The sequence below is a fragment of the Rhineura floridana genome, chromosome 10 (genome assembly GCF_030035675.1).
Source record: "Rhineura floridana isolate rRhiFlo1 chromosome 10, rRhiFlo1.hap2, whole genome shotgun sequence".
NCBI lineage: Eukaryota > Metazoa > Chordata > Lepidosauria > Squamata > Rhineuridae > Rhineura > Rhineura floridana.
Window position 1 is genome coordinate 89,385,091 of NC_084489.1, and position 24,756 is coordinate 89,409,846.

At 46.7% G+C, this 24,756-nt stretch overlaps 1 protein-coding gene across 2 annotated transcripts in view; it reads right to left on the bottom strand.

Annotated features, from left to right (window-relative positions):
- The window catches only part of SMARCC1 (SWI/SNF related, matrix associated, actin dependent regulator of chromatin subfamily c member 1), a 135,161-nt gene that overhangs the window by 14,679 nt on the left and 95,726 nt on the right, over positions 1–24,756 (bottom strand). Inside the window, exons 22-26 of one of the 2 annotated variants that reach the window (XM_061586162.1) lie at positions 24,233–24,294; positions 22,943–23,057; positions 20,775–20,929; positions 18,167–18,301; positions 6,161–6,419 (exon numbers count right to left, since the gene is read on the bottom strand). In XM_061586162.1, the coding sequence (XP_061442146.1) occupies positions 6,161–6,419; positions 18,167–18,301; positions 20,775–20,929; positions 22,943–23,057; positions 24,233–24,294 (726 nt within the window). The remainder of the gene's footprint in view (positions 1–6,160; positions 6,420–18,166; positions 18,302–20,774; positions 20,930–22,942; positions 23,058–24,232; positions 24,295–24,756) is intronic. The other variant, XM_061586163.1, reaches the window with a different exon arrangement.

Genomic DNA, 24,756 nt, shown 5'->3' on the forward strand with positions numbered 1-24,756 from the left:
CTCTTTTTCTACTCCCTGCTGTTTTCCCCAGCATTATTGTGGATTCCAGCTGGATGAATATAAGGACCTAAGAGCCTCCTGGGTCAGGCCAGTGGCACATCTAGTCCTCAAAGTGGCCAACCAGATGCCCCAGTGGGAAGCCCCCAGGCAGGACCTGAGCATAAGAGCGCTCTCCTCCCCTGCAGTTTCCAGCAGCCAGCATTCAGAAGCACGCTCCCTCCAACTGTGGAGGCAGAGCATAGCCAATGTGGCTAGTAGCCTTTGATATTGTTATCCTCCACAAATTTGTCTGATCCTCTTTTAAAGTCGTCCAAGTTGGTGGCCATCATTGCCTCCTCCAACTGCGTCAAAAAATAAACACCACGATAAAAGCTGATATGTGAAAACCACAGTTATGTTGCTTTTCTTCTGTTTTGGGCCAGTAAGTGGTTTACAGGTATGTTCAGTCACCTTATCCTGAGCTCTCTCTTCCCCAGTCCTGTCGCTTCAGCAACATCCAGCTTCACACTTCCTTTCATGCTCAGTTGGATTAAGGGTCCTGCTTTTCATGTGTCACCAAGAGGCAAAGCCTTGCCCGCTGGTAAATGGCTGCTGGGAAGAATCTTGTGTAAAAGGTGTGCAACCTTTCCCAGGCCATCACAAAACCAAGGAAGGTGGTCAAGTAGGTTGGTGCCCTCTCTGTGCTCTCTACCTTCGGGCCTCCTTACTCTCTTCCTTTAACAGACACACCTGTTTACGGATGATTGTAGAGGCTTCCAAAGCCTGCATCTTTTCTGGCTGTCAAGATCACTCTTGCAGAAATCAGGCAGGCAAGTCGTAGTTCTTCTGTAGTTCTCTCTGAAGCTCGACGGATGCCGCAAAGCTCCCCTACAGAGACCTGGTGCACGGAGCGAGGCACCTGGTGAGCTGGAAGTCAAGGAACTGCAAGCAGAGGTCAAGGCAAAAGAGCAAGGAGGCAAAGGTAAGATGAGAGAGTTCAAGAAGCAGCTGCTCAGAGTGAGGGGTGTGGAAGGAATAGAGCACTAGATATTTCCTGTGAATGTTTCTTCCGGGATGAGCATGAGAGGACTCCAGTACACCGCCTGATGGTGGGGGCCTTAATCCAAGGTTGTGCTGGCAGCCTCCCATACGCCATCCAGAGAACCGGCCATTTTACAGAACCAATTCAAAAGCTTGCTGAATTACAATGTAGAGTCATCATGTGCTGCAAACTCATCAGGTCGCTGAGCAACAGTCCACAGAAGAGATGCTTCAATGGCATACTCCAGTGGGAGCCCCCAGGTGCTGGAGGGACACCTCTCTGCCGTGGGTCTTGCACTAAACACTGTATAGCTTTTGTTGGTGGGTCAAAGTGCACCTTTCTGGCTAGGCTTTTGGAGGGGTGGGGTGAAATGTTTCTGTTAATTCCACCCCCTCTACTCTTGCATTTTTTTGTAATACTGCAGTTGATTTTAGATTCTGTAATTTTATATATTTCTATCTTTTGACGTAATCAATCCTGGTTGGTTGGGGAAGACTGGGCCGGTTAAACTGAAAACAAGTGTCCCATTCCACAGATCATAGATGACTGAGTAAAGAAAAGAAAACAGGGCTTTTGTCCCCTCCCCCATATTTATCATCATCACCACCACCACCACCAATCATCCTTCACCACAAGATCTCACAGTGGGCCACAACAATGTAAAATACAACATTAAAAGCTGATTAAAACAAATTACAATCACAACTATAGTGGGTCCTAGATATCACATAATCATAGAATAGCAGAGTTGGAAGGGGCCTATACGGCCATCGAGGCCAACCCCCTGCTCAATATCTACGGGTTATATTCAACTAAGTCCTACCCAGAGTAGACACACTGAAATTAACGAAGCTAATGAAGTTACTCATGTCCATTCGCTTCAATAGGTCCATTCTGCGTAGGACTACCATTGAATACCACCCAATATCTCAAGCGTCAAAGGTGAGGCGGAAGACGTACGTCTTCAGCATAGGATGAAAGCTGTATAATGAAGGAGCCAGAAGCAGCTATGCATCACATACTGTGGGCCTGCCCACAGGGGGGAGCGCTGCCTACACCCTTTCCATCAAGCAAAGAGTGCAGCAGCAGCTGACAAACATTTGTGCAACCTTTGTTGCTCATTCCTTTGACACTGCTGTGAGGAAGTTGCTTGCCACCGCCCCCCATTTGGACAATCACCAACCACCAGTTATGCCAGTTATTCAGGGGAAAGAATGTTAGCAGGCCATTTCCCCCTAACTATGCCTTCATTTCAGGTACCCTGCTTGTTACCGCCCCGCAATTTGAGAAAGAATCACTGATAAGCACTCTCTGAGTATGATTCTGTAGTCAACTGTGGATCCACCTGATAGTAGTTCCATCCAGCCTACATTTAGCTCGCTTGCTAATCAGAATATCATGGGTCACCTTGTCAATTCACCAAAGGGTTTCCATCTTGATGTCTCCATTTTCCTTGGGCAAAAAGAAAAAGATTGAATGAACTCCACACCTCTCCTGTGAAGCGGGTTCTATTGCACAAAAGGCTATGAAATGGCCGATGTTCTTCCTGTAATTCTGGTGCTTGTCAGATTTCCAGGATGTTGGAAGAAACCTGATGTATGGAATTTGGGAGAATTCCAGCACATAGCTGACTGTGACAGTGTCTAGCACCCACCTGTCTGAGGTGATGCTGTGCCACCAGTCCACAAATTGCAGGAGCTGAATGCCCACTGAAGCTGATCCAGACCCTGGCTGCATCAGGTGGAGGTGGGCTTCTTGGCACCTTTGGGGACCAGAAGAGGAGGAGGAGGAGGAGGGACCACCAGCCTGCTTAGAGTCAGACTGCCCCCTGCCCCCACTAGGCCACCCCCAGGGAGCCTTTGAGTGAGTATACCCTCTGGCTTCGCAAAGCCTTTTGTGTTAGGAAAGGAACTATTTCAGCACCCCTTCCTGTCATCCTTCTTGACTGAAGGAAGTGCCTTTTTCTTGTCCTTCATCTCAAGCAAATGGTTTTCAAGTGGTTCCCGGAGACGCTGCGAGCCAGCGAATAGGAGGCTGACCAATTTCTGCTGCGAGGCCCGATTCACCTCTCACTGTCTGAGCCAAATGTTTCTCCACCATTGACCAAGCTGAAAACTGGAGCAAATCCAATGAGGCATCCACTGTTAAGGCTGAGGCATGGGAGATATTTTTAAAAGGATGTCTGAGAAACTTGTGGACATCCTCCACAGCCCCCAACTCCTCAGCCCACATGAAAACAGCCCTAGTGAAAATGGAGACCACAGCAGCCCTGACAGACATGGCGTCCGCCTCAAAACTACACTGAAGAGCCTCTTCCGTGCTTAATGCAAGGATCTTGAGGGGGGCGGCGGCTCCCTTTCTGAGGTAATGGGGCATTCAATGCCAAAACGGCCAAGGGTTGGGCCACTGAAGGAAATCTAAGGTGCTGCATTACCTTATCAGGGAGGGACTAATGAAGCTTGGTAGTTTGGGAACATTTGCGACTTTGGGGGAGGCACCCATTCTGCATCCCAAAGATCCTCAAACGACTGGTGAAAGGGCTCCATGGGTGGCTTAGCGGCAGCAGAAGGAGAAAACATGCAAGCCCCATGGACTGGGGGATTCCTGGCAGCCTCAGCGGAAGACTCCTCCTCTGAAAGCCACAACAGCCTGTGTGCTTTTGTCAAAAAAAGCATGATAACTCCAGAGGGAAACAAGCCCTCTTGTGGGGCAACCACCTCAAGCCCTTCCTCAGAAACAGCCCCTTCTCAACAATCCCCTGAGGTGGAGGGGAATGTGGCGGAATGGCCTTTCTGAGCCCCCAACAGATACAGATCAACAGCCATGAACAAGACCTTGCAAACTCCCCAGCTGGTGGGAGCTCCTTGTGTTGGCCTTCAATAACCGAGACCCTTGCCATATCATGGGCAGGCCTCAATGACCCAGAGATCACTGGCATGCTATGCCTGGACCCAGAGTCCACAGACTCATTTGAGTCAACCTCTTACCCCCCCTTGAGCAACCAGACCCAGGAGTTCCATTGCAACATGCCCACACCAATGATTAGGTCCAAGAAGTGGGGAAAACGCGAAGCAAACGGCCCCTACAGGAGAACAGGGGTGAATGGAAGTAGGCAGCCATTCAACTCCGAGAAACGTCCCTGGAGATGAGAAGGCTAGCAAACTGCAGAGAAGGGGCAACCCTGCGCAGAGCAGGAAGAAAGGTGCTCCAGCATATTAGCCCCTCGACAGGAAGTAGCCTCCAAAGCAAGCCCCTCTTCTCCCAACAACCACATTAGCCGTCACTGCTGCCATCACATGATACTAGACCACCCAGAAGAGGAAAGAGTGAGCAGGAGAACCCTCCCCCCCAAAAAAAATCTGCCCTCTGGGTGTCTGCATCCAAGAAGACCAGAGGTGCAAAGACCAAGACACCCCCATGCTCTGTGACCTGAAAAAGGGTGAGGTGCTGTAAGGCAAATAGTAAACAGAAAAGAGCCTTTCAAAATGGCGTTCCCGCCACAATGGTGGTTACGTCTGCATCACAGATAGCAAGGAAGAACAGGAGCGCAAGGACCAGTCAGGTCCTCCCTCCCCTTTGTATTCTGGGCTCCAGTGGCAGTAATAGAAAATCCAGAAAAGAGACAAGCCCGCTTCCCCACCCTGTCCCAACCCGAGCTGCAGAGGAACAGGGGAGAATGGAATCCACCCCAAAGCCCAAGGGGACACAGGCAAAAGGAAGGGAAGATGTCACACTCACACAGCACAACCAGCAGGAGAGGAGGAGCTATGGAGAGGAAACAATATCTGCACAGACGGGAAAGCGCCACAGAGCAAGCCAAACCCATGTCCTGTCAGACCCACAGACAGGGTCAGTCTGGTGAGAAGGATGGCTCCTCCCCCTGAAGAGGCAGAAGATTTGGAAGGACCCTGACTGCCACTCCCAGAGGAAGGGTCATCCCTGTCAGCAGTCTCCTCCACTCCAGTCATGCCTGTTGTCAGGCCAGAGCAGCTCAGGACTTCTCTACCAATAGACAATAACTTAGATGAACATGTTAACACTGTCAATGGCCCTGACCCACTAATATTTTTTTGGCGATGATGGTGTTGGGAGGAAAGAGAGAGGCTGTGCCCTGGAAATCCAAGGCATGATGAACCACTCTCCTGTGGATGCACTTTACTTCTAAGAACCGTTGTTGGCATACTCAGAGTTCAGAATTGCCTGTCTTCAGGTACTTTCAGAAAGCCATATGCTGTTTAATCCTCTCCTAAGAGGTTCTGGGAAAAGGCTAAACAGGCATCTCTTGAAGTGATGCCATTTTAAGACAGGGCTTAGATTCGAAGAGCCCTCCTTGAGTGCTTTCAATAGGGCACTGCGAGGCCTTGGCGTGAACTCATGTGTGTCACGCAACATCTTGGGGGGGGGGAATACTATGTAGCCAGACCAAGCAGCCCCTATTTAGAATGGCACTGCCCTCAGAGTGCACCGTAATCTGATGGGAGCCTTGACCCCTTTCATTCCTCTGCCTCCGGACTGCTGACAGATTGACAGATGAGGAAAAACATGGCCAAAAGCAGCTCTTTGGAAAAGCCAGCAAATGGAAGATCTAAACTGAAGACATGAAACATTATAATGGAGAGACGTCATGAAGACATTAAGCAAAATGCTCAGTGCAAAGCCAGAGGGAAGGCGCTCTCTGTCACACACATACAGAGAGCTATGCAGATGGTAAAAATTCTTTTTTGAGAACAGATAGAATAGGAAAATGGAAGGAGAGGTACTTGAGATTCACAATGACAAGACCTCTAAGATAAAATGATCTTGTGTTGAGAGATGCATGCCCTCTGCACAGTGAATAATGGACTCTGATCCATTGTTTGGCTTCTTGAAAATTCTGTTTTCCATTTAAAAACAAACCCCTACATTTCTAGTCATCCAGAACCCTGCTTCCTTTCCGCTCTATCTTTAGGCACCTTTTCCTTCCCAGTTGCTGCCATAATGCTATGAATTGGGGGGGGGGGACGCACTGCAAAAATGAAATGTTGCAGTCAGAACAAGCACACTTACTTTAGCTTCTGCTGAACCCAGCATCTCACACACAGCCCCAGATGATTTCTAAGCCTCCCCAAAGTACAAGGGGTTTTACCCCCCAGCCCTTACCTGGCTGTGGGGGGTGAGGAGGGGGCATCTGGTGGTGCATCATGGGATATGGAGGAGGCTGCTGGTGAGGCAACAAGCCCGGGTGGCTGGATGTCCCAAGAGGGTTCATGCCGGGGCCGCTGGGATGCTGGTGTGACTGCTGGGCATTCTGGCTGTGCTGTTGCTCCAGTTGCTGGCGAGCGCGCAACTCAGCGTACTTCAGCTGCTCCATGTGAAAGTTCTGGCGTTCAGTCAGCAGCTGCTGCCTCTGCTGCTCCAGCTGATGGGGAAAAGAGATTCACAACTTAGCAGTTAAACGCCAAGCCATAAAACTCCCGCATGCTTCCCCTTCCACATAAATGTCTTTACAGCACTTCTTGATGTTTTCTTAAAGTAAGACCCACAATTATCCTCTGGTCAGGCACATGCTGAGTTTCCACATACAGCACCTATAGCGCAGCGTAGGACAGTGAGAGGAACAGGATAGCTCAAGCACTTTTCATCTGACACCCTGCCCCACAGATCCACCATGCACCTCAGAGATGCTTTTTCCCATGCTGAGACAGGAGGAGGAATTTTGAATCCATTACAGAAATATATGCTCAACAGCAGAGGCTTTCATAAGCATTAAGTCTGTTATGGACCCGAGGGACTCACTCCCATGCGTGAGCCGAGGCAGATAAAAGGGAGCAATGACCATCAACAACAATAACAACAATAAGTTTCATCTGTTAGTTGCCTTGTACCCAATTTTTATATGAACATCATTCAATCTATCCTGAATCTGCTGCCGATTTCATTGGATGTGTCTATGTTCAAGCATTATAGGAAAGGGAGAAAAAAAACACTCTCTCCACTTTCTCCATAGCTTTACAATCCTTCTATCCCATTCCCCTTTGGTAATCTTTTCTACTAAACTAAAAAGCCCCCAAACATATTAGCCTCTTGACAGAGAAGGTGCTCCAAAACCCCCCCATAACTGTTTTGGCTGCCCTTTTCTGTAGCTCTACAGTATCTTTTTTTTGAATGGGACAGCTAAAAGTATAAACAATGGTGCCCCAAATATTTGGGAGATGAGGCACACTTTGGTGTGCTCAGCAGGTGGGTGCTGGCCTCAAAGCAAAAAGCATTCTGGATTTCAATCCGTATTCAAAATTAGAACAGGATGACTTGCCAGAAGCATCTCCCCTGCACTCCCAAGTTCTCAAGGGGCCACTACCAAGTAGTGCTTAAAACTGATCTCAACCATGCAGAGCATCATCATTCTGCGACATGCCACGTAGAGATCTCACAGCTGCTTCCCAGTACTTTTTTTTGGGGGGGGGGGGGCTTTTCAACATGTAACAACTATGATGAGTTTTATTTGCGCCAATATGGTTTCCTTTGTCCTTGACTAAACAGACACATTTCCAAGTGATATAATGGTGTGTGGGTGAAAAAGGATTCAATAGCTGGGGGGTAATTCACAGCAGAATACACAGCTGGAAATGTCTCAGAGAGAAAGGCTTAATAAAGTGGCATTGTTGTGGCAATGGAAATGCATTTCTTTCTTTCCACCACAGCTATTCCAGAGTTACAGTACTGCTAAAATTGTCTGTCTCAATCCTCCCTACAGGGGCAATGGATGGCTAGCAACAAGCAGCAGATCTAAGAGTCACATAAAAAGCAGACAGCTGTGTTGGTCCATAAGAAAAAAGCTCACAAATGTACTGTTGGGCAATACCTTTATTAGCATGGATGAAAGCTGTAGTCTCTAAGCCATTTGCTGGCTGCAATCATTGGGGGGGGAGGGTTGGATGAAGAAAGAGAATGTGTAACTAGCTACCATCGATGCCTGCCTGCCACGCGGTGGGCAGCAGCGTACAAGGTGTTGCACAGAACATGGGAGCGAGTGTGAGATGAGCTCTTAAACAGAATTTACACTGTAGAAGTAAAATGGAGGAGGGGACATAGCAGAGGCTTGGAAAGGGGAAGAACCATGAATGAGGTGACAGATGGCCAGCCGGTAGCAGCAGGCAAAGAGAAGGCTGGTCTATGACAACCTAAGGCAGCATGAGGCACAGTACTTAAAACAGAGATGAGGCAGAGGAGCCTCTAAGCAGATTCAAAGCAAAGACAAGCAGGCCCCAGGTCAGGGTGGGGAAAGGGTTATGGCCAGTGAGGCAAACCCTCATCTCCACACATACACCCCATGGGCCAAGTCTGACAGGTGGGCGAGGCCGCCCATCTATCAATCACCTGATGCCACAATGACTTTAGGTGACCCACCATTGACTGAGCAGTTTGAAATCAAACCACCTAGACAAAAAAAGTGTGCACAGCGCCAGCCAAGTGTTAGCAATCAAGCAGCTGATTGGACAGTGCTGTGTGAGGGGCTTTGCAGGTCGGCTGATCGGTGGTGCCTGCAATGCCCTTTTCATCCAAGCCCTGTAGGGCAGATAAGGTGTGGCTTGGCCAAAGCAGCCTTGTGGGCCTAATTAGGTCTGCGGGCTGGAGGTTCACCTCTAGTGCTCAGTCAAGAACTGTTGGGCCAACTTTCCTGGGAGAACAGCAGCAAGAAGACTCTTCTACACCATCCCAAAGGATTGTCATTCAAATTGGCAATGTAACTGCAAATTCATTGTGTCTTCTGATTCGGTAGAGAACTCAGCACAATCAACTTCAGTTTCTAGTATCAAGGCCACGTAGAAAGCAACAAGAGAAAAATCACACTGAAACCAAGTTGTGCATGGTACTCGGTATCTGCTACAGGATGGCAAAGCTAGGCAGGAACAGAGACAGCAACTGAATGAAGTAAATCCTTTTGGGCTAGGGAGAGCTGACCGTGAGCAGGGCTGTAGGTATTTGTAGACGAAAGAGGCTGCCTCAAAGTGGGCTTCACATGACAAGAGTCAGGCTATCTAACCCAAAGAGGGGTCATTCTCAGGTGAGCCACAAAACCTCAAATGCTGCATTACCAAGCTTGATGAAATGGAAATGGACTGCCTTTGTCGATCCTGACTTCTGGCTACCCTATGAAGAGGGTTTTCATGGTAAGCGGTATTCAGAGGGGTTTACCATTGCCTCCCTCTAAGGCTAGTCCTCCCCAGCTGGCTAGGGCCTGCTCAGCTGGCCACAGCTGCACAAACCAGCCCCTTCCTGGTCCACAACTACCAGCTGGGAGGCAACTGGGCTCCTTGGGATTATGCAGCTTGCCCACGGCTGCACAGGTGGCAGGGCATGAAACCTCTGAGCCATTCACTGTGGGGTGATCTTTAGCTGGCCCTTGACACCCAGGAGACACGAGCGGGGATTTGAACTCACAGACTCTGGACTCCCAGCCAGGCTCTCCTCCCCACCATGGTATACCAGCTGTCTGCCAAGCTTGATAGTCACATGCATATCACAAAAGTAAAGCAAATCCGTAGGCACCTGTTTGGTTTATACAGTTCCTGGTTGTTGTTTATTAAAACCTATAATATTTTTTTTGGAAGGGATGACAAATGGAAGGAAGGCAAAGGGGCTGGGTTTTGTTTTTTTAAAAACAGTGACTCGAGTGGAAAGGCCAACAAGATTATCTTCCCAGGATATTCTCAAGCTTTTTTATGAAAACAGGAAATAAAACAGGATCCGAGGAAGTAAAATTTTGCATAAGATCTTGAATTCTGCTCATGCACAATGAAATCTCCCAAGCACGAAAGAAACACAGGCCGGGTTCAGCCTGTGGTGCATTCTCTTGAATAACCACCAATGGAATTCTCATGCAGAGTGCGCCCTGGATCTCAATCTTGCTTCAAATTCACTGGACAGCTTTATACAAATCATAATTTCATTGTTTAAAATAGGATCTTGCAATGGGAAATTTCAACTAAGTGCCAGGTGCAAGTGAAAATGCTGCTACAGGAATCGTATCAATGTCAACTGTACATAGTAATGCACTCTGCCACAATTTCTGGATAAACAAGCCTCTTATTTATGTAATCTTAACTTGAGTACAATTTACATTGACAGCACAAAAATGGCTTCAGTTTACAAATTAAACCATATTATGTATAAACCTGTCGACTCCCCTCCTCTACTCCCAGCTTCCAGACAATGGGGGAACAGTTTTTATTATGCAATGAAGGGTTTTGGGCAAGTCACACACAGCAAAAGACTAAAACTGTATTTTTAACCACCAAGAGCTTTTGGGTGGGAAATTTTCAGATGTATCTCCAAAGGGAAAGGTTTTTTGTTTTTTTTTAAAGGGAGACACAGAAAGAAAAATGATCAAATACTTAAATATGAAGTGAAAATGGCTCCTGCAACAGAGTATTTTCCTTAAAGGTAAGGAAACCAATGGAACACTTCCTCTTAGCAACAGTTCTTTCCTTATCTGCCAATCGGCAAAGGGGTCTAAATTCACAATGGCAGGGACGAGCAAAGAAGACAGGCACAGCAGAAGAGCTGAAGATACCAATCCAAGGTGTGTGTGTTGGGTGGCTGGCTGGCTGGGGAGAGATTAGACTCCTCCTGACCAGGGCTGTGGAGTCGGAGTCGGAAGCAATTTTGGGTGAAGTCGGAGTCTGTAGAAATGTGCCGACTCTGGCTTCAAAATAAAAACTTTCATAGGAATTTAGGAAAGTTTTCTTGTTCAGAAATTTTAATCAAATAAATATATGTTATGTTCTATCAATCTAGCCTGATGATTCGCGTGGTGGTGATGAAATGCCTTGTGCTACCATTTTACTACAGTAAATTTGTTATTACTAGTTAATATACATTTGCCATTTATGAAAGAGTCGGAGGTTTGGCGTACCGACTCCACAGGCGAACCAGATGGATGCAGCTTCTGCAGCACTTTTAGCAGTCTGCCATGTCTGATGATGCATGCCAGCAAGAAAATGCACTGGCAGAGCACCTGTTTTGCATACAGAGGGTCCCAGGTTCAATTCTCTGGCATCCCCAGGTAGGGCTGAAATCCTGTCTGGAATCCAGGAGAGCTACTTTTGTCAGTGTAGACAATTCTGATTGGCAACATGGCCGAGGCAAGGAGCTAAGAGCCTCCTCTTCACATTCCACCATCCCAACCTAGCTTGGGTACCTCCATGCTGATCATTTGGTAGTTGTGGAGTTTTTCATTTTTCTTTTAATCAGCTTGTCTAGCATGACCCTAACACAGGAGGAGAACTGCGAGGGATCAAGCCAGAAGAACCTAGAAGGTTATTATGGGTCAGTCTCTGGGCAATATATCCCCTGTAAGTGCTGTCTGACCCTTCAAAGGAAAAGCACAAGGATGGAAATCCGTTCTCCCAGATCTCTCTTTGGAAAGTGCACACAGGCAGCCTGTTATCCTGGAGAATTCTAGAGTCCTGGGCAGCACTGCAGATCTTCTCAAGTCCAGGGCAAGCTAGCTTGCCAAGTTTACAGTGGGATGTCCTAAAAGAGGGGAGCTACTGTCTTCTCACCTAGAATGCCTGCCATGATACTCCAAACCTCCCCATTCAGTACGAAAGAAGGAGGACAATCCCTTGTGGCAGCCAAGATGCATTAGATGACTGGCCTATTATATGGCTTAATGCCAAAGTCCTCTCAGAAAGTGGTGGGGGGTTCTCCCCAAGAGGACCCAAGCTCCTCCTTGTCTCTTTGTTGCCTTGTAGGAAACACAAGCCCCCACTCTGGCCTCCAGCCTGCTTCCTCCGTTTAAGAGCAAAACACAGTGCAAGTGTAGGGTTTTGTGCATATATGTGACAGCAAGAGAGAGAGGGCAACTTCCATTCAGTACGGACTGGGGCTAGATGATTCTACACCACCCTTCGCTAACCTGGTGCCCTCCAGATGTTGTTGGACTATGATTCCCATCAGCACCAACCAGCAAGGTTAACGAGGGATGCTCCATACCATTGCTTTCCTATGGGCCTGCCCACATAGAAAGCAAGAGCAATCGATCAAGGGGACAATCTCTGACCTCTTTGTGAAGAGAAGAAAACACAACTAGCCTGGCTTTTGAAGGCTGGACTAAGCTGCTAGCTGTTTTAGTACATAACTAGCTAAGGACTTCCTCTCACAACTTTTCTTGCAATGCGAAGGCCCTGTTCAAGACAGCTCCCCATGCTTTTGCTAGTGGAGACCTGCACAAATTCAGAGCTGTCTGCCACGCAGAATGAAGTGGCAGCAGTGTAATCTTGTGCATTACACACAGGGTAAAAAGGTAAGCAGAAAAAATATCCTTACAGACCAGTGGTGGGGAACCACTGGCCCCCCAGATACTCTTGGACTACAACTCCTATCAAATCAAATTGAGGTGATGTGAGATGAAATTCTAGGGCTAATAAGCAAACTAAAAATTAATAAGGAACAGGATCTGGACAGCATCCACCCACAGTTTTCAGTACTCAAATGTGAAATCTCAGGTTTTCTAAAAGAATTGCAACTTGGTCACTACAACCAGCCTCCTTTCTGGAGTAGAAGAGAAAGTTTCACTAGCAACTCAGATTTATGTTCTAGGTAAAACAGGCAGACAGCATGATTAAAACTGGAGTTATTAAGCATGATGAAGGACAAGTCTTGTTGTGGAATAATCAGCATGGCTTCTACAAAGGAACTCCTACTCCATCAATCTTTTGCAGTTATTTGACAGCATGGCCGTCAATCAGGGATGATGGGAGCTGTAGTCCAACGCTTCCTAGAGGGCCCCAGATTCTCCACCCCTGGTGTAGATGGTGGCTAAGTCACATTTATTTAGTACTTCAAAGATGTAACCTATGTCGACCAGCTGGGAGGTGTAAGCATGCGGTGGCTGACTTTTGGTCAACGTCTGCTTTGGTCTGCCAACCTTCACTTCTCTAACATTTTTTTACTCCATTTTTGCACAGCTAGCCAGCTGCCCAACTCTTCTGGATTGGGCACCTGAGCCCACCCACTCCTGGCTCCTTTAACTCCTGCAGCTGCTTGCCTTGGCCCTAGCCCTACAAAGATCTTTAGCAGGGATGCATCCGACACCGAGAAGAGCAGCAGAGGGTCCCTGCAGGTGCTCACATACCCCAGCTATCAGCACCAGCCTTACAGTTGCCCCCAGTCTCGCCTTTAACTTTCTCACCAAGGTCTGACCCTGGACATCTCTCCAACTTCTTAAGGGATCTATTTATTTATTATGTATTATTTATTTTATTTATTTCATTTTTAAACCGCCCATAGCGAATAGCTCTCTGGGCGGTGAACAAAACAAGATTAAAATACAATATTACAATAAAATTACAATAAAATCAGCAACAAGTTAAACGAAAAAAAAAAAATTTAAATGAAACACATTGAACATTAAAATGCCTGGGAGTATAGCCAGGTCTTAACCTGGCGCCTAAAAGAAAGTACCGAAGGCGCCAGGCGTATCTCCACAGGTAGGCTGTTCCACAGTTCGGGGGCCACCACAGAAAAGGCCCTAGATCTAATAACAATCCTCCGGGCATCCTGATGAGTTGGTACCCGGAGGAGGGCCTTGGATACTGAACGAAGTGAACGGGTAGGTTCATAGCGGGAGAGGCGTTCCACAAGGTATTGTGGTCCCACACCGTGTAAGGCTTTATAGGTCAAAACCAGCACCTTGAATCTGGCTCAGAAACAAATAGGCAGCCAGTGCAGGCGGGCCAGGACAGGTGTTATATGTGCAGACCAGCGGGTCCTCGTTAACAACCTGGCTGCCGCATTTTGCACTAGCTGAAGTTTCCGAACGGTCTTCAAGGGTAGCCCTACGTAGAGCGCATTACAGTAGTCCAGTCTAGAGGTTACCAGAGCGTGAACAACTGAGGCGAGATCGTCACTGTCCAGATAGGGGCGTAGTTGGGCTACTAAGCGAAGATGGTAAAACGCATTCCGTGCCACCGAGGCCACTTGAGCCTCAAGCGACAAGGAAGGGTCAAAAAGGACCCCCAAGCTACGAACCTGTTCCTTCAAGGGGAGTGTAACCCCATCTAGAACAGGATGAACATCCACCATCTGGGCAGGTAAAGAGCTCACCAACAGTGTCTCAGTCTTGTCTGGATTAAGTTTCAGTTTATTAGCTCTCATCCAGTCCATTATCGCGGTCAGGCAACGGTTCAGCACATCAACAGCCTCACCTGAAGAAGGTGAAAAGGAGAAGTAGAGTTGCGTGTCATCAGCGTACTGATGGCAACGCACTCCAAAACTCCTGATGACCACACCCAGAGGCTGCATGTAGATGTTAAAGAGCATGGGGGACAAGACCGACCCCTGAGGGACTCCACAATGGAGAGTCCAGGGTGTCGAGCAATGTTCCCCAAGCACTACCTTCTGGCGACGATCCGCTAAGTAGGAGCAGAGCCACTGCCAAGCAGTGCCCCCAACTCCCAACTCCGCGAGCCTCCCCAGAAGGATACCATGGTTGATGGTATCAAACGCCGCTGAGAGATCAAGGAGAATCAACAGGGTCACACTCCCCCTGTCCCTCTCCCGACAAAGGTCATCATACAGGGCAACCAAGGCTGTTTCAGTGCCAAAACCAGGCCTAAAACCGGATTGAAACGGATCCAGATAATCGGTTTCATCCAAGAGCGCCTGGAGCTGGCTGGCGACCACCCGCTCCAGGACCTTGCCCAAAAAAGGGACATTCGCCACCGGTCTATAGTTGTTCAAAATATCTGGGTCCAAAGAAGGTTTCTTTAGAAGAGGTCTCACTACTGTCTCCTTGAGACTACCAGGGACTACTCCCTCTCTCAAGGAGGCGTTTATCACCTCTTTGGCCCAGCCGGTGGTTACAGCCCTGCTGGCCTTCACCAGCCAAGATGGGCAAGGATCAAGGGCAGACGTGGTCGCCCGCACCATTCCAAGCACCTTGTCCACTTCCTCGAGCTGCACCAACTGAAACTCATCCAACAATGAAGGACAAGACCGCGCTCTGGACACTTCAATGGAGTCATCTGTCATAACATCAGAGTCTAAGTCCCGACGGATGCAAGCAATCTTATCCTGGAAGTGCTCCGCAAATTCGTTGCAGCGAGCTTCCGATGTTTCCTTAGTATCAGGAGGGCCAGAATGTAAAAGCCCTCGTACCACCCTAAAAAGCTCCGCTGGGCGGCAAAGAGATGATCTAATGGTGGCAGCAAAATATGACTTTTTTGCCGCCCTAACCGCTTTTACATACAACTTAGTGGAAGCACTCACCAAAGAATGACTACATCCATCAGGAGTTCGCCTCCACCTGCACTCTAGCCTCCTTCTCTCTTGCTTCATCACTCTCAGCTCTGGGGTATACCACGGTGCTGTTTGAGTTCTGCACCGAAGGGGGCGCGCGGGAGCGATCATGTCAATGGCCCGGGTCATCTCCGCATTCCACAGATCGACCATGGCCTTGACAGGAGCGCCAGTGCTATCAGCCGGAAAAACTCCCAGAGCGCTCTGGAAAGCAACAGGATCCATAAGCCTCCGGGAGCGGACCAACTTAATAGGTCCCCCACCTCTGCAGAGGGAAAGGGTTGCCGTGAGTCTAAAGCTCAGCAAGCGGTGATCTGTCCATGACAATGGAGTAGATGAAAAACACCCCACCGCCAGATCACCATCTCCATGACCAGTGGCGAAGATCAAATCAAGAGTATGTCCTGATACATGCGTCGGGCCAGTAGCAACTTGAGACAGCCCCATGGTTGTCATGGAGGCCATGAAGTCCTGAGCTGCCCCAAACAAGACAGCCTCGGCATGAATGTTGACATCCCCCAGTACCACAAGTCTGGGGGATCTCAACAATACCTCCGAGACTATCTCCGTCAGCTCAGCTAGGGAAGCCATTGGGCAGCAAGGTGGGCGGTACACCAATAGTATTCCCAATCTGTCTCCTTGGCCCAGCACAAGATGAAGACACTCCAAACCAGTCGCCGTCTGGACAGGGTGCTTAGTGAGAGAGAAAGAACTCCGATAGACCACAGCAACCCCGCCTCCCCGGCCCTCAGATCTACCACAGTGCTGCACCGAATACCCAGGTGGGCAAAGCTGGGAAAGAGCAACTCCTCCCTGCTCACCCACCCAGGTTTCGGTAATACACACAAGGTCGGCACCCTTCTCCACAATCAAATCGTGGATAAGGGGGGGTTTATTAACGACCAACCTAGCATTTAAAAGCAGCACCTGGAGATCCGAGAGCTGGCTGACAGTACAACCAACAGTCCTGTGGATAGGAGGAGAACCGGAACAAGGCACAGACACAACTTGTCTGGGACGAGTTCCCCTTACCTGGCACGTTCTCCTCCCAACGCCATACCTCCCATTACCCGTCACAACGTTAATTGGGGCCCCCGAAAATCTCCCTGCGAGGCCCAAGGCATGTTCTCCCAGGCACATCTTAAAATAAATCTAATACAGCAAAACACTTAAACAACATAAACACAAACACACATTCACTCAATCTCATTCACACAACAGACAGACAAACAAACAAACAAATTAAAACACAGCCAAACTTATTGCAAGTTATAAAATGGAGGGGAGGCGTTCCTGATCCCAAAAATAACGCTAAAAGGTGATTAAAAGGTGTTAAAAGAAACATATGGTGGCGGAGCTCCAGCCGTAGCGAGCTCTTACGCCGCCATCTTAATTATGCCCAGCAGCAGATCTTCCCAGTACAAGCAGTTCAATGAGAAGCACAGCAATGATGACAATCAAAAGAAGACAGGAGCAAACAGCAATAATAGCTCTCACTCCCTGGGCAGCTGGAACAAATGCTGTGTGTAAGAACCAAAGTAGCAGCCACAGCTGCTCTCTTTCTCTAAGCAACAACAATGTTCCTCTTCCTGTAGGCAAAAAGGTCTCCACACGTCCCTCAGTCTGCAGTCAACATATACCTCCAAAGGGTAGATGGAAAAAATAAACCACGGCTGGCTAAGGTTCCTGGGACCCAATCCTTGATAATGTTGTTCATGTCCTGTTTAAGATGGATAATGCTCCTTTCACTGCCAATAACCGCTTGTCTGACATTTGAGAGTTAGGGACTTGTGAGGGGCCCCAGGAATTTCTAGTGATATATCCCAGATGAAAGAAAACTGTCGTCCTCTCAAGGGATCCATGGGATGGTTACTGCAATCAAATTAAGTCGATACTGGCTTAAGGTGGTATTGTAGATGAACCCTGGGAGTTTAGAACCTGTCTAAAAAGCAGCTTGACCAAGGAAAAGGCTGTCTGGGAACCAAAACAGTATTCTCCATTTTGAAGCAATCCTCAGTGTCTCAAACCCTACTCCACTTTATGCTGTATCATGAACAAGCAGGAAACAAGTACCAGGTAAACGTGTTGTTGTTGTTACGTGCCTTCAAGTCGATTACGACTTATGGCGACCCTATGAATCAGTAACCACCAAGAGCATCTGTCATGAACCACCCTGTTCAGATCTTGTAAGTTCAGGTCTGTGGCTTCCTTTATGGAATCAATCCATCTCTTGTTTGGCCTTCCTCTTTTTTTACTCCCTTCTGTTTTTCCCAGAATTATGGTCTTTTCTAGTGAATTATGTCTTCTCATGATGTGTCCAAACATATGATAACCTCAGTTTCATCATTTTAGCTTCTAATGACAGTTCTGGTTTAATTTGTTCTAACACTCAATTATTTGTCTTTTTCGTGATATGCGCATAGCTCTCCTCCAACACCACATTTCAAAGGAGTTGATTTTTCTCTTATCTCCTTTTTTCACTGTCCAACTTTCACATCCATACATAGAGATCGGGAATACCATGCTCTGAATGATGCTGACAGGATTGGCTTAAGTAACCGCTCCACAAACACATATGCAATCACACTTAAATCTGTTCAAACCATACAAAGAGACTTCTATTGATGTGTATCTACATCTGTTGATGTGTATTTGCCCAAATGCAAGACATTATCACCAGCCTACAGCAGGTTAGAGAAAGTAGGCAATTATGCTCACAGAGCATCTCGCTGGCACTTGAGGTTTTTTTAAAAGCCATGCATTTAAATGCTGATGCATTTAAATGCCCCCCAATTCCAATGCCCCTGAGCTTTTAAGGGGCAGCAAGCATTAAAAGAAACATCCCCCTTCGCCCAATCTTACCGCCTCTTTCTCTCTGTCCATTATCGTTTCCAGCTCCTCAAAGTGACGGAGTTTGATCTCCAGTTTCTTCATTTGTGTTTCCACCAGGAGGGCGACCAAGGACTTGATCTTTCTCTCCTCAACAGCTGCTAGATGCTGAGGAAAAAAAGCCACACACACAGCTTACCTATATGCAAGCTAAACAATTAAATGCTTTGCAGCACCAAATAGCAAAGGTGTCCTAGATTTTTCATTTGTGAAATGGACTGCCTTCAAGTCAATTCCGACTTATGGCGACCCTACGAATAGGGTTTTCATAATAAGCGGTATTCAGAGGTGGTTTTACCACTGCCTTCCTCTGAGGCTGAGAGGCAGTGACTGGCCCAAGGTCACCCAGTGAGCTTCATGGCTGTGTGGGGATTCGAACCCTGGTCTCCCAGGTCGTAGTCCAACAACCACTACACCACACTGGCTCTCTCTTTTATTTGTATAGAACATTTATTACATTTTCATTTCCTGCTTCCTGACCTGACAACAGTAACCTTCCTAAGATTTTTGGAGTCTCGCTGAACATATGACTTTAAAGTGCTTTGAAAACGTGAACTAGATGGTGCTGAGATTGCATTGGGATGCAACAAGCAAGTCAGGGTTGAAGGCTCAACAGCAGCTTATTTCTATGCTATCTACAGTATTTGCCTGGGAATCTGTTTAATGTCAAGATTTATTAGAGGGCCAAAGTAGCCACTGTTATATCCTCTTCTGTTGCTAGCCTGGAGTACTGATCCATAGGCTACTGAATGACCAAATTTGAAACTGTACAACTTTAAACTGGAGCTTATTATGACAATCTACAAGGTAGCATATTAGATTTCTACTAATATAGTAACTTCATTTATCCTAATGTTTCCATAAATTGAATTATTCATGTTAATGTGAAAGATTGCTCAAGATTGTTTTGACGCTCCAGTTAGTATTAGGGAACCTCTGGGAAAGCTGTCAAACTGAACTGGCATTACTGGAGCATGTTTTAATAAACACGTGACTGACTTCTACCCCGGACACAAAACATGGCCTGCTAAAGGACACAATACTTCCAAGATTTTTCCTGCAAATCAGGAAGGAGGGTGATCTAACGTTAAGAATCGCCTGCTGGGTCTGACGAATGGCCCTTCTACTCTGGCATCCTGCTGCCACAGTGGCCAACCAGGTGGCCCAATGGGAACCCTGAAAGCAGGACCTGAGTGCAACAGCCATCTCCCCACTTGAGATTCCCAGCAACTGGCATTCAGAAGCATACTGCCTCCGACAGTGGAGGTAGAACACTGTTGCCTTATGATTCAGCTCTGGAGAGCACAGGTCAGAATTGTCTTCTATGAGCCCAAGATGCCTGTGCTATTATGGCATTCAGACTGACCACATTACAAGGGCAGCTACCTTGTTATGCCAGGTTGGACCACTGGCCCATCTAGTTCAGCATTATCTACACAGCCTGGCTGCAACTCTCCAGGGTTTCAGACAAGGGTCTCTCCCAGCCCCACCTGAAAATGCCAAGGACTGAACCAGGGACATTCCATATGCACAACCAAGGCTCTACCGCTGAGCAAGCCAATAAGCTAGATCGATTCTCTCTGCCCACATCTGCCTTCGCCTGCAAAGGAAAGGAGGCTTTACTAAGGCAGCCCCCCCTTTGCAGAAGATTGCATTTCATCCCTATTTGCATTTGTATTGCTTGTCTTAATGATGCCCATCACTTTGCACATATACGTGGCAACTTATTTTCAGAAGCAAGCAAGCAAGTAAGCAGGTATAATCTCCAACCAAATCAGGCTGTGGAAGCTCCCATGCTTAAATGAGAAACCTCCACACTAACACTTATCTTTGCCCAAATTGCTTTAACATGTTATTTTGTCACTTATTTCCCTATATTTTTCTTTGTTCAGGTACATTTTTCTGTTTTAGAAAACGGACACATAATGCTGCATTTGGTGACAGTAGCACCATGCATGACTGAAACAATTGGCAAATACAGTGCTACTCTTCTTTTTGAAGGAGCAGATCCTAAGGAACTGGGTGTGGGAGTAGCAGGTGAGCCTTGGCATGGGGGGTGGGGGGTCTCTGTGCATTAGCCTGGAAACCGGAAAATGGAGAACAGAGCTGAAGAAGAACTGCTGTTTTGCAGCCAGCACTGAAGCACAGCAAATGAGGAAATCCAACACAAGGGCTTCCTTCAGCCACACTTTATGTGTTCTGGTTGGAACGCATTAACCTCCTAAGTAAATGTTAATGGGCTTGTGAGGAAGGAACGCTCGGCTCAATTCTTGAATCTTCATGTCACCAAAAGAAACAGCTCATCAAACACTGAAAAAGAAGCTGACAAACTTTCTGGAAGGGTTCCCTCACTGTGCCTTTTAATAAGCTTACAATAGCAGCCTTAAACCATTCAAAGGGAAACAAATTTCATTAAACGATAACATTCACGCAGCTGAAGCTGAGGAGCACAGAAAGTGCATTTTGAAACGCACAAGAAACAGAAACAAGTCCCGGTGCTTTGCAACAATGGGATCATTTCAAAAGCGTTCCCTGAACAGCACCGGAAACCGGATGCAGTGGAAATCTGCACACGACAAACCTTGGCTTTGGTGGCAGCCGAAGCAAGAGCAGCAGCTGCAGCCGTCGCAACGTTCCCTTCGGAGATTTCGTGCTCCGCTCTCTTCTTCCCAGCGTCGCCTTCCTTGTCTTTGCACACATCAAGGTTCTGCTTCTTCTCACCTGTGTCCTCCTCATCTAAATGAAATGTTCTTAGTTAGGCCCATGCATCCCCTTTTCACCGCTGCTGATGCCATTGCCTCATCCTGATGCACTGTGTAGCACTCAACTTCTAGCATAAAAGACCATGAAGCACTTTCAGATATACAACACTGTTGTATTCATTGTTGTCTTGTCTGCCCTCCTTAGAACAGCTGAGAAAATGGGCACTTTATGATTCTCTCTACCTTGCTCCCCCACAAAAAAGAATGCGTTGTGCTCAACGTACCCATTTGAAATGTTCCCTTCCATTTGAGAAAGAGAACCAGTCACTTATAAGGCTAAAGTCATGTGTTTTTAAATTGTTGTTTTAAAAATGTGTTTTTAAATTTATGTATTTGTTTTTAATGTTTTTAATTGTAAACCGCCCACAGAGCTTCAGCTTTGGGGTGGTATACAAATGCAATAAATAAATAAATAAAGTCAGGGAACTGCTGCAGAAGATTTGGGTGTCCTTATGCTTGCGCTTCCTAACAGCGCCCAGAGCCAGCACAAAGGACATTTTTGCCCATCATCCTGGACTTGAGAAATAGTCATTTGGCTGTCACCCTCCTCTCATTACTAAAGTTAACGATGATATTTTCACTAAGGGCTCCACCAGCTCACCTTTTTTTCACTATGCAAATGAATAGCTTCTCTTATTTCACTGTTAAAGGCATTAAAACAAACATCTATTTAGATTTCAAAAAAGCAGGCTTCAAATACAACTGACTCAATCATTTTTCTAAAGCGCAGATCTATTTCAATGATTGAAATTAGAGCTTATGGCAAGTGAAATTTACAGAACACTGCAAGGTACTGAAGCAGCGCTCTCTTGACTGGGAAGTGTGAAAGGCGAGTGGGAGCACAGCCCCCACCTTCTGATGAAGGCTGAGCCAGCGGCTGAGCAAGAGGCAACAACGCAGCCCTTTCAGACGAGGCATCTGGGACCCAGAGCATACAGCCAAGAAGAACAGAGGTCCTCATAGAGGCATGAAAGAATTTCAAATCAAGATTTAGTGCCTGAGCCAAGCTCGTGAGATGAAGCCTGAATATTTACTACTGTACTCCAAAGCTGACACGTTATGATCGGGCAGAGGTTCCCAATGTTTTTTGGACCTGCGGGCACATTTGCAAATTGGAGAAACTCAGGCACATGTCTGCACCGGCCACAACCACTCATGCACTGCAACCGCACTCACTTCTCTCCCCCAGCAGCTACTAGGCTTGAAAAAAATGTTTTTGCTTCCCCCTGCTCCCGCCAAAACTAATGGGAATAGTTTCTTGGGGAGTGCAGCTGGGAGGCAAGGGTTAACCTTCCCTCCCCAACTGTAGTCTCCAGGAAGACCCCCCCACACACAACGATTAGGCTTGAAAAAACCTTCTACTGGTGCCCCAATAGAAGGCTTTTTCCCAATCTAATGGGGGGGGGGAGAGAGAGAGAGGCAGGCAATCTGAGGTACAGCTGGGAAAGGAATGGTGAACCGCCCCCTCCAGTTGTGACACCCCTGCTGAAATTAGGTTTGCAAGAAGCCTTGTTCTGGTTGCAATAGGGGCCATTTTTGTGTTTGGAGGTGTGTATAACTCCTGGGGATCAAATGGGTAATAGTTCATTCTGCAGCTGCAACCCCTCCCCGGAAACCCCCCCTTCCACTGAAAGGAGTTTTTCCATTGCAATAGAAAGCTTATTTCCAGTCTCAGTGTGAGGAGGTGTTGGGGGAGACACAACTCCAGAGGGGAAAGTTAACACTTCCCTTCCTGACTATAACCCCTCCCCCCTCCAAAACTGCTCCACAATAAGGTTTCAAGCTTAATATCTGGAAGGGGGGGCTGTGAGCACCAGGGAAACGCCTATGCGTGAGCATCTGTGCCTACTGGCCACCGTATCAGCAACCCATGCGATAGGGAAAGTCTACCTCGGTAACAGCTAAATATATGGGACATTCCTAGAACTGCAAGGAAAACCTTTTAAAGCCTGTGCACAGCTGGGAGAGTGAAGCTGCACTTCTCTACCTGGTTTGCAATCTTGGGAGACTTCACCATCCTGCTCCCTTTCTGCATTTCTCTCCTCTTCCCCATCTTGTGCCTTGTTTCCATCTCCTATTTCATTTTCTCCTTTCTTTTCTACCTAGAATGTATGAAAAAAAATAGAAATAATTATAAAGCTTGGGACAATGACATTTTAAGGGCTCCGGGTTTTTTCTGAAGATTCATCTTAACCATAGTTACCAAGCAGGAGCAAATAATTGCAGAAGTATGGACACAGCAGGGCATGAAAAATAAATGATAGCTTTTATAAAGGACATGAGTGTATTAGAAATGGCCAACTTTAACTTCTGCAGACAGAAATAGCAAGTGATTTCATAAAAAAATGTAAGAGGCAGTAATTGTTTCCTTATCTAGAAAGATTCCAAAAGTTCAAACAAGAAAACTTAGCTTACAGTCTTCACTATTTGAATACTTAAGTGTTCAGTTTGCTTATATGTGAGCCAATGGCCAAAGCGATACTAAATATGATGAATTAAAACTCAATGAAGTCATTCTTCTTTATCATAATCATAAATGGCTCCCATATGTTAGACTGGAACTTATTTTTCTCTCTGCAACCAGCGTATATGAGAATACAGCCTAAATAATATAGTCACTAAGGCAGCAGCTGATTGATTGATTGACTGATTTACATATATATCTCACCTTTCCTCCAAGGAGCTCAAAGTGGCATACAAACATGGTTCTCCCCCTCCCAATTTCATCCTCACAACAACCCTGTGAGGTAGGTTAGGCTGAGAGATAGTGACTGACTCAAGGTCACCCAGTGAGCTTCATGAACGAGCGGGGATTTGACCCTTGGTATCCCAGGCCCCAGTCTGACACTCTAACCACTACACCACGCTAAAAAGAGACAGCCCATTTAGTACTGTACCTAAAGCTGATACTAAATTTTCATACCTAATCCTAAACATCATAGTGGGAAAAACATCCAATGAACCAAATCCTGAACCAGAAGTCCAAACTTGTACGTATGTTTATATTTTAATCCTTGTGTACTGTAGTTGGTTTTCATTTGTAAACCGCTTAGGCCTGCCATTAAGTGGTACATAAATTAAATGATTATTGTAGGAAACAAGATGTTTTCTCAAACAGGCATAAACAAACTCTCTTTCTGTTCTGATTTTGTGAAGCTAGGATTTCATTTTTATTCAGAGGCTTCCAGAGTTTGCCATATTAAGAATATTGATAAATTCACACTCATGACATCCTTGATCAACTGCATGATAAAAATCACATCTGAAGTTGTCAGACCTTAACTTTTTCTGCCTGTGGTCCATCTGTCTCTGTCTCCATTTTCTCCTCTTCAGCTCCATCTGTAAGACAGAAAAATAAAATACTTAATACAAAGTTGTCTGCGTGGCAACAGGGATAACCTATTACAGGTCTAATGGAAGTTTCTTGCTTTGATTTTTTTCAAGAGCGCTCTCATAAAGCATCACTGTGCCAAACAATGCAATCACAGCTCAATCCCTGCAGGCCATGGGTTACAATCAAACCTTCAAACCACATCAGTATTAAAAGCCATCCTGTCCAAGGGAACCACACTGTTCATTTCATGCAACTGCGCACTGTCGCAACCCTGTAAACAGCATAGTGACAACTGTCCAAGCAGCAATTCTGTAAAGCTCATTCTAAAAGGAAAGAAGGTATGCATATAGGTATAGGGAAGCTCGTGGCATAGCAGCAGCTGGCCTGCACTGCATCACACTCAGTAATTTTATTCCAAATACATAAATCTTTTGTCAGTTATTGATTTCCAAATTACTTGAATCTAT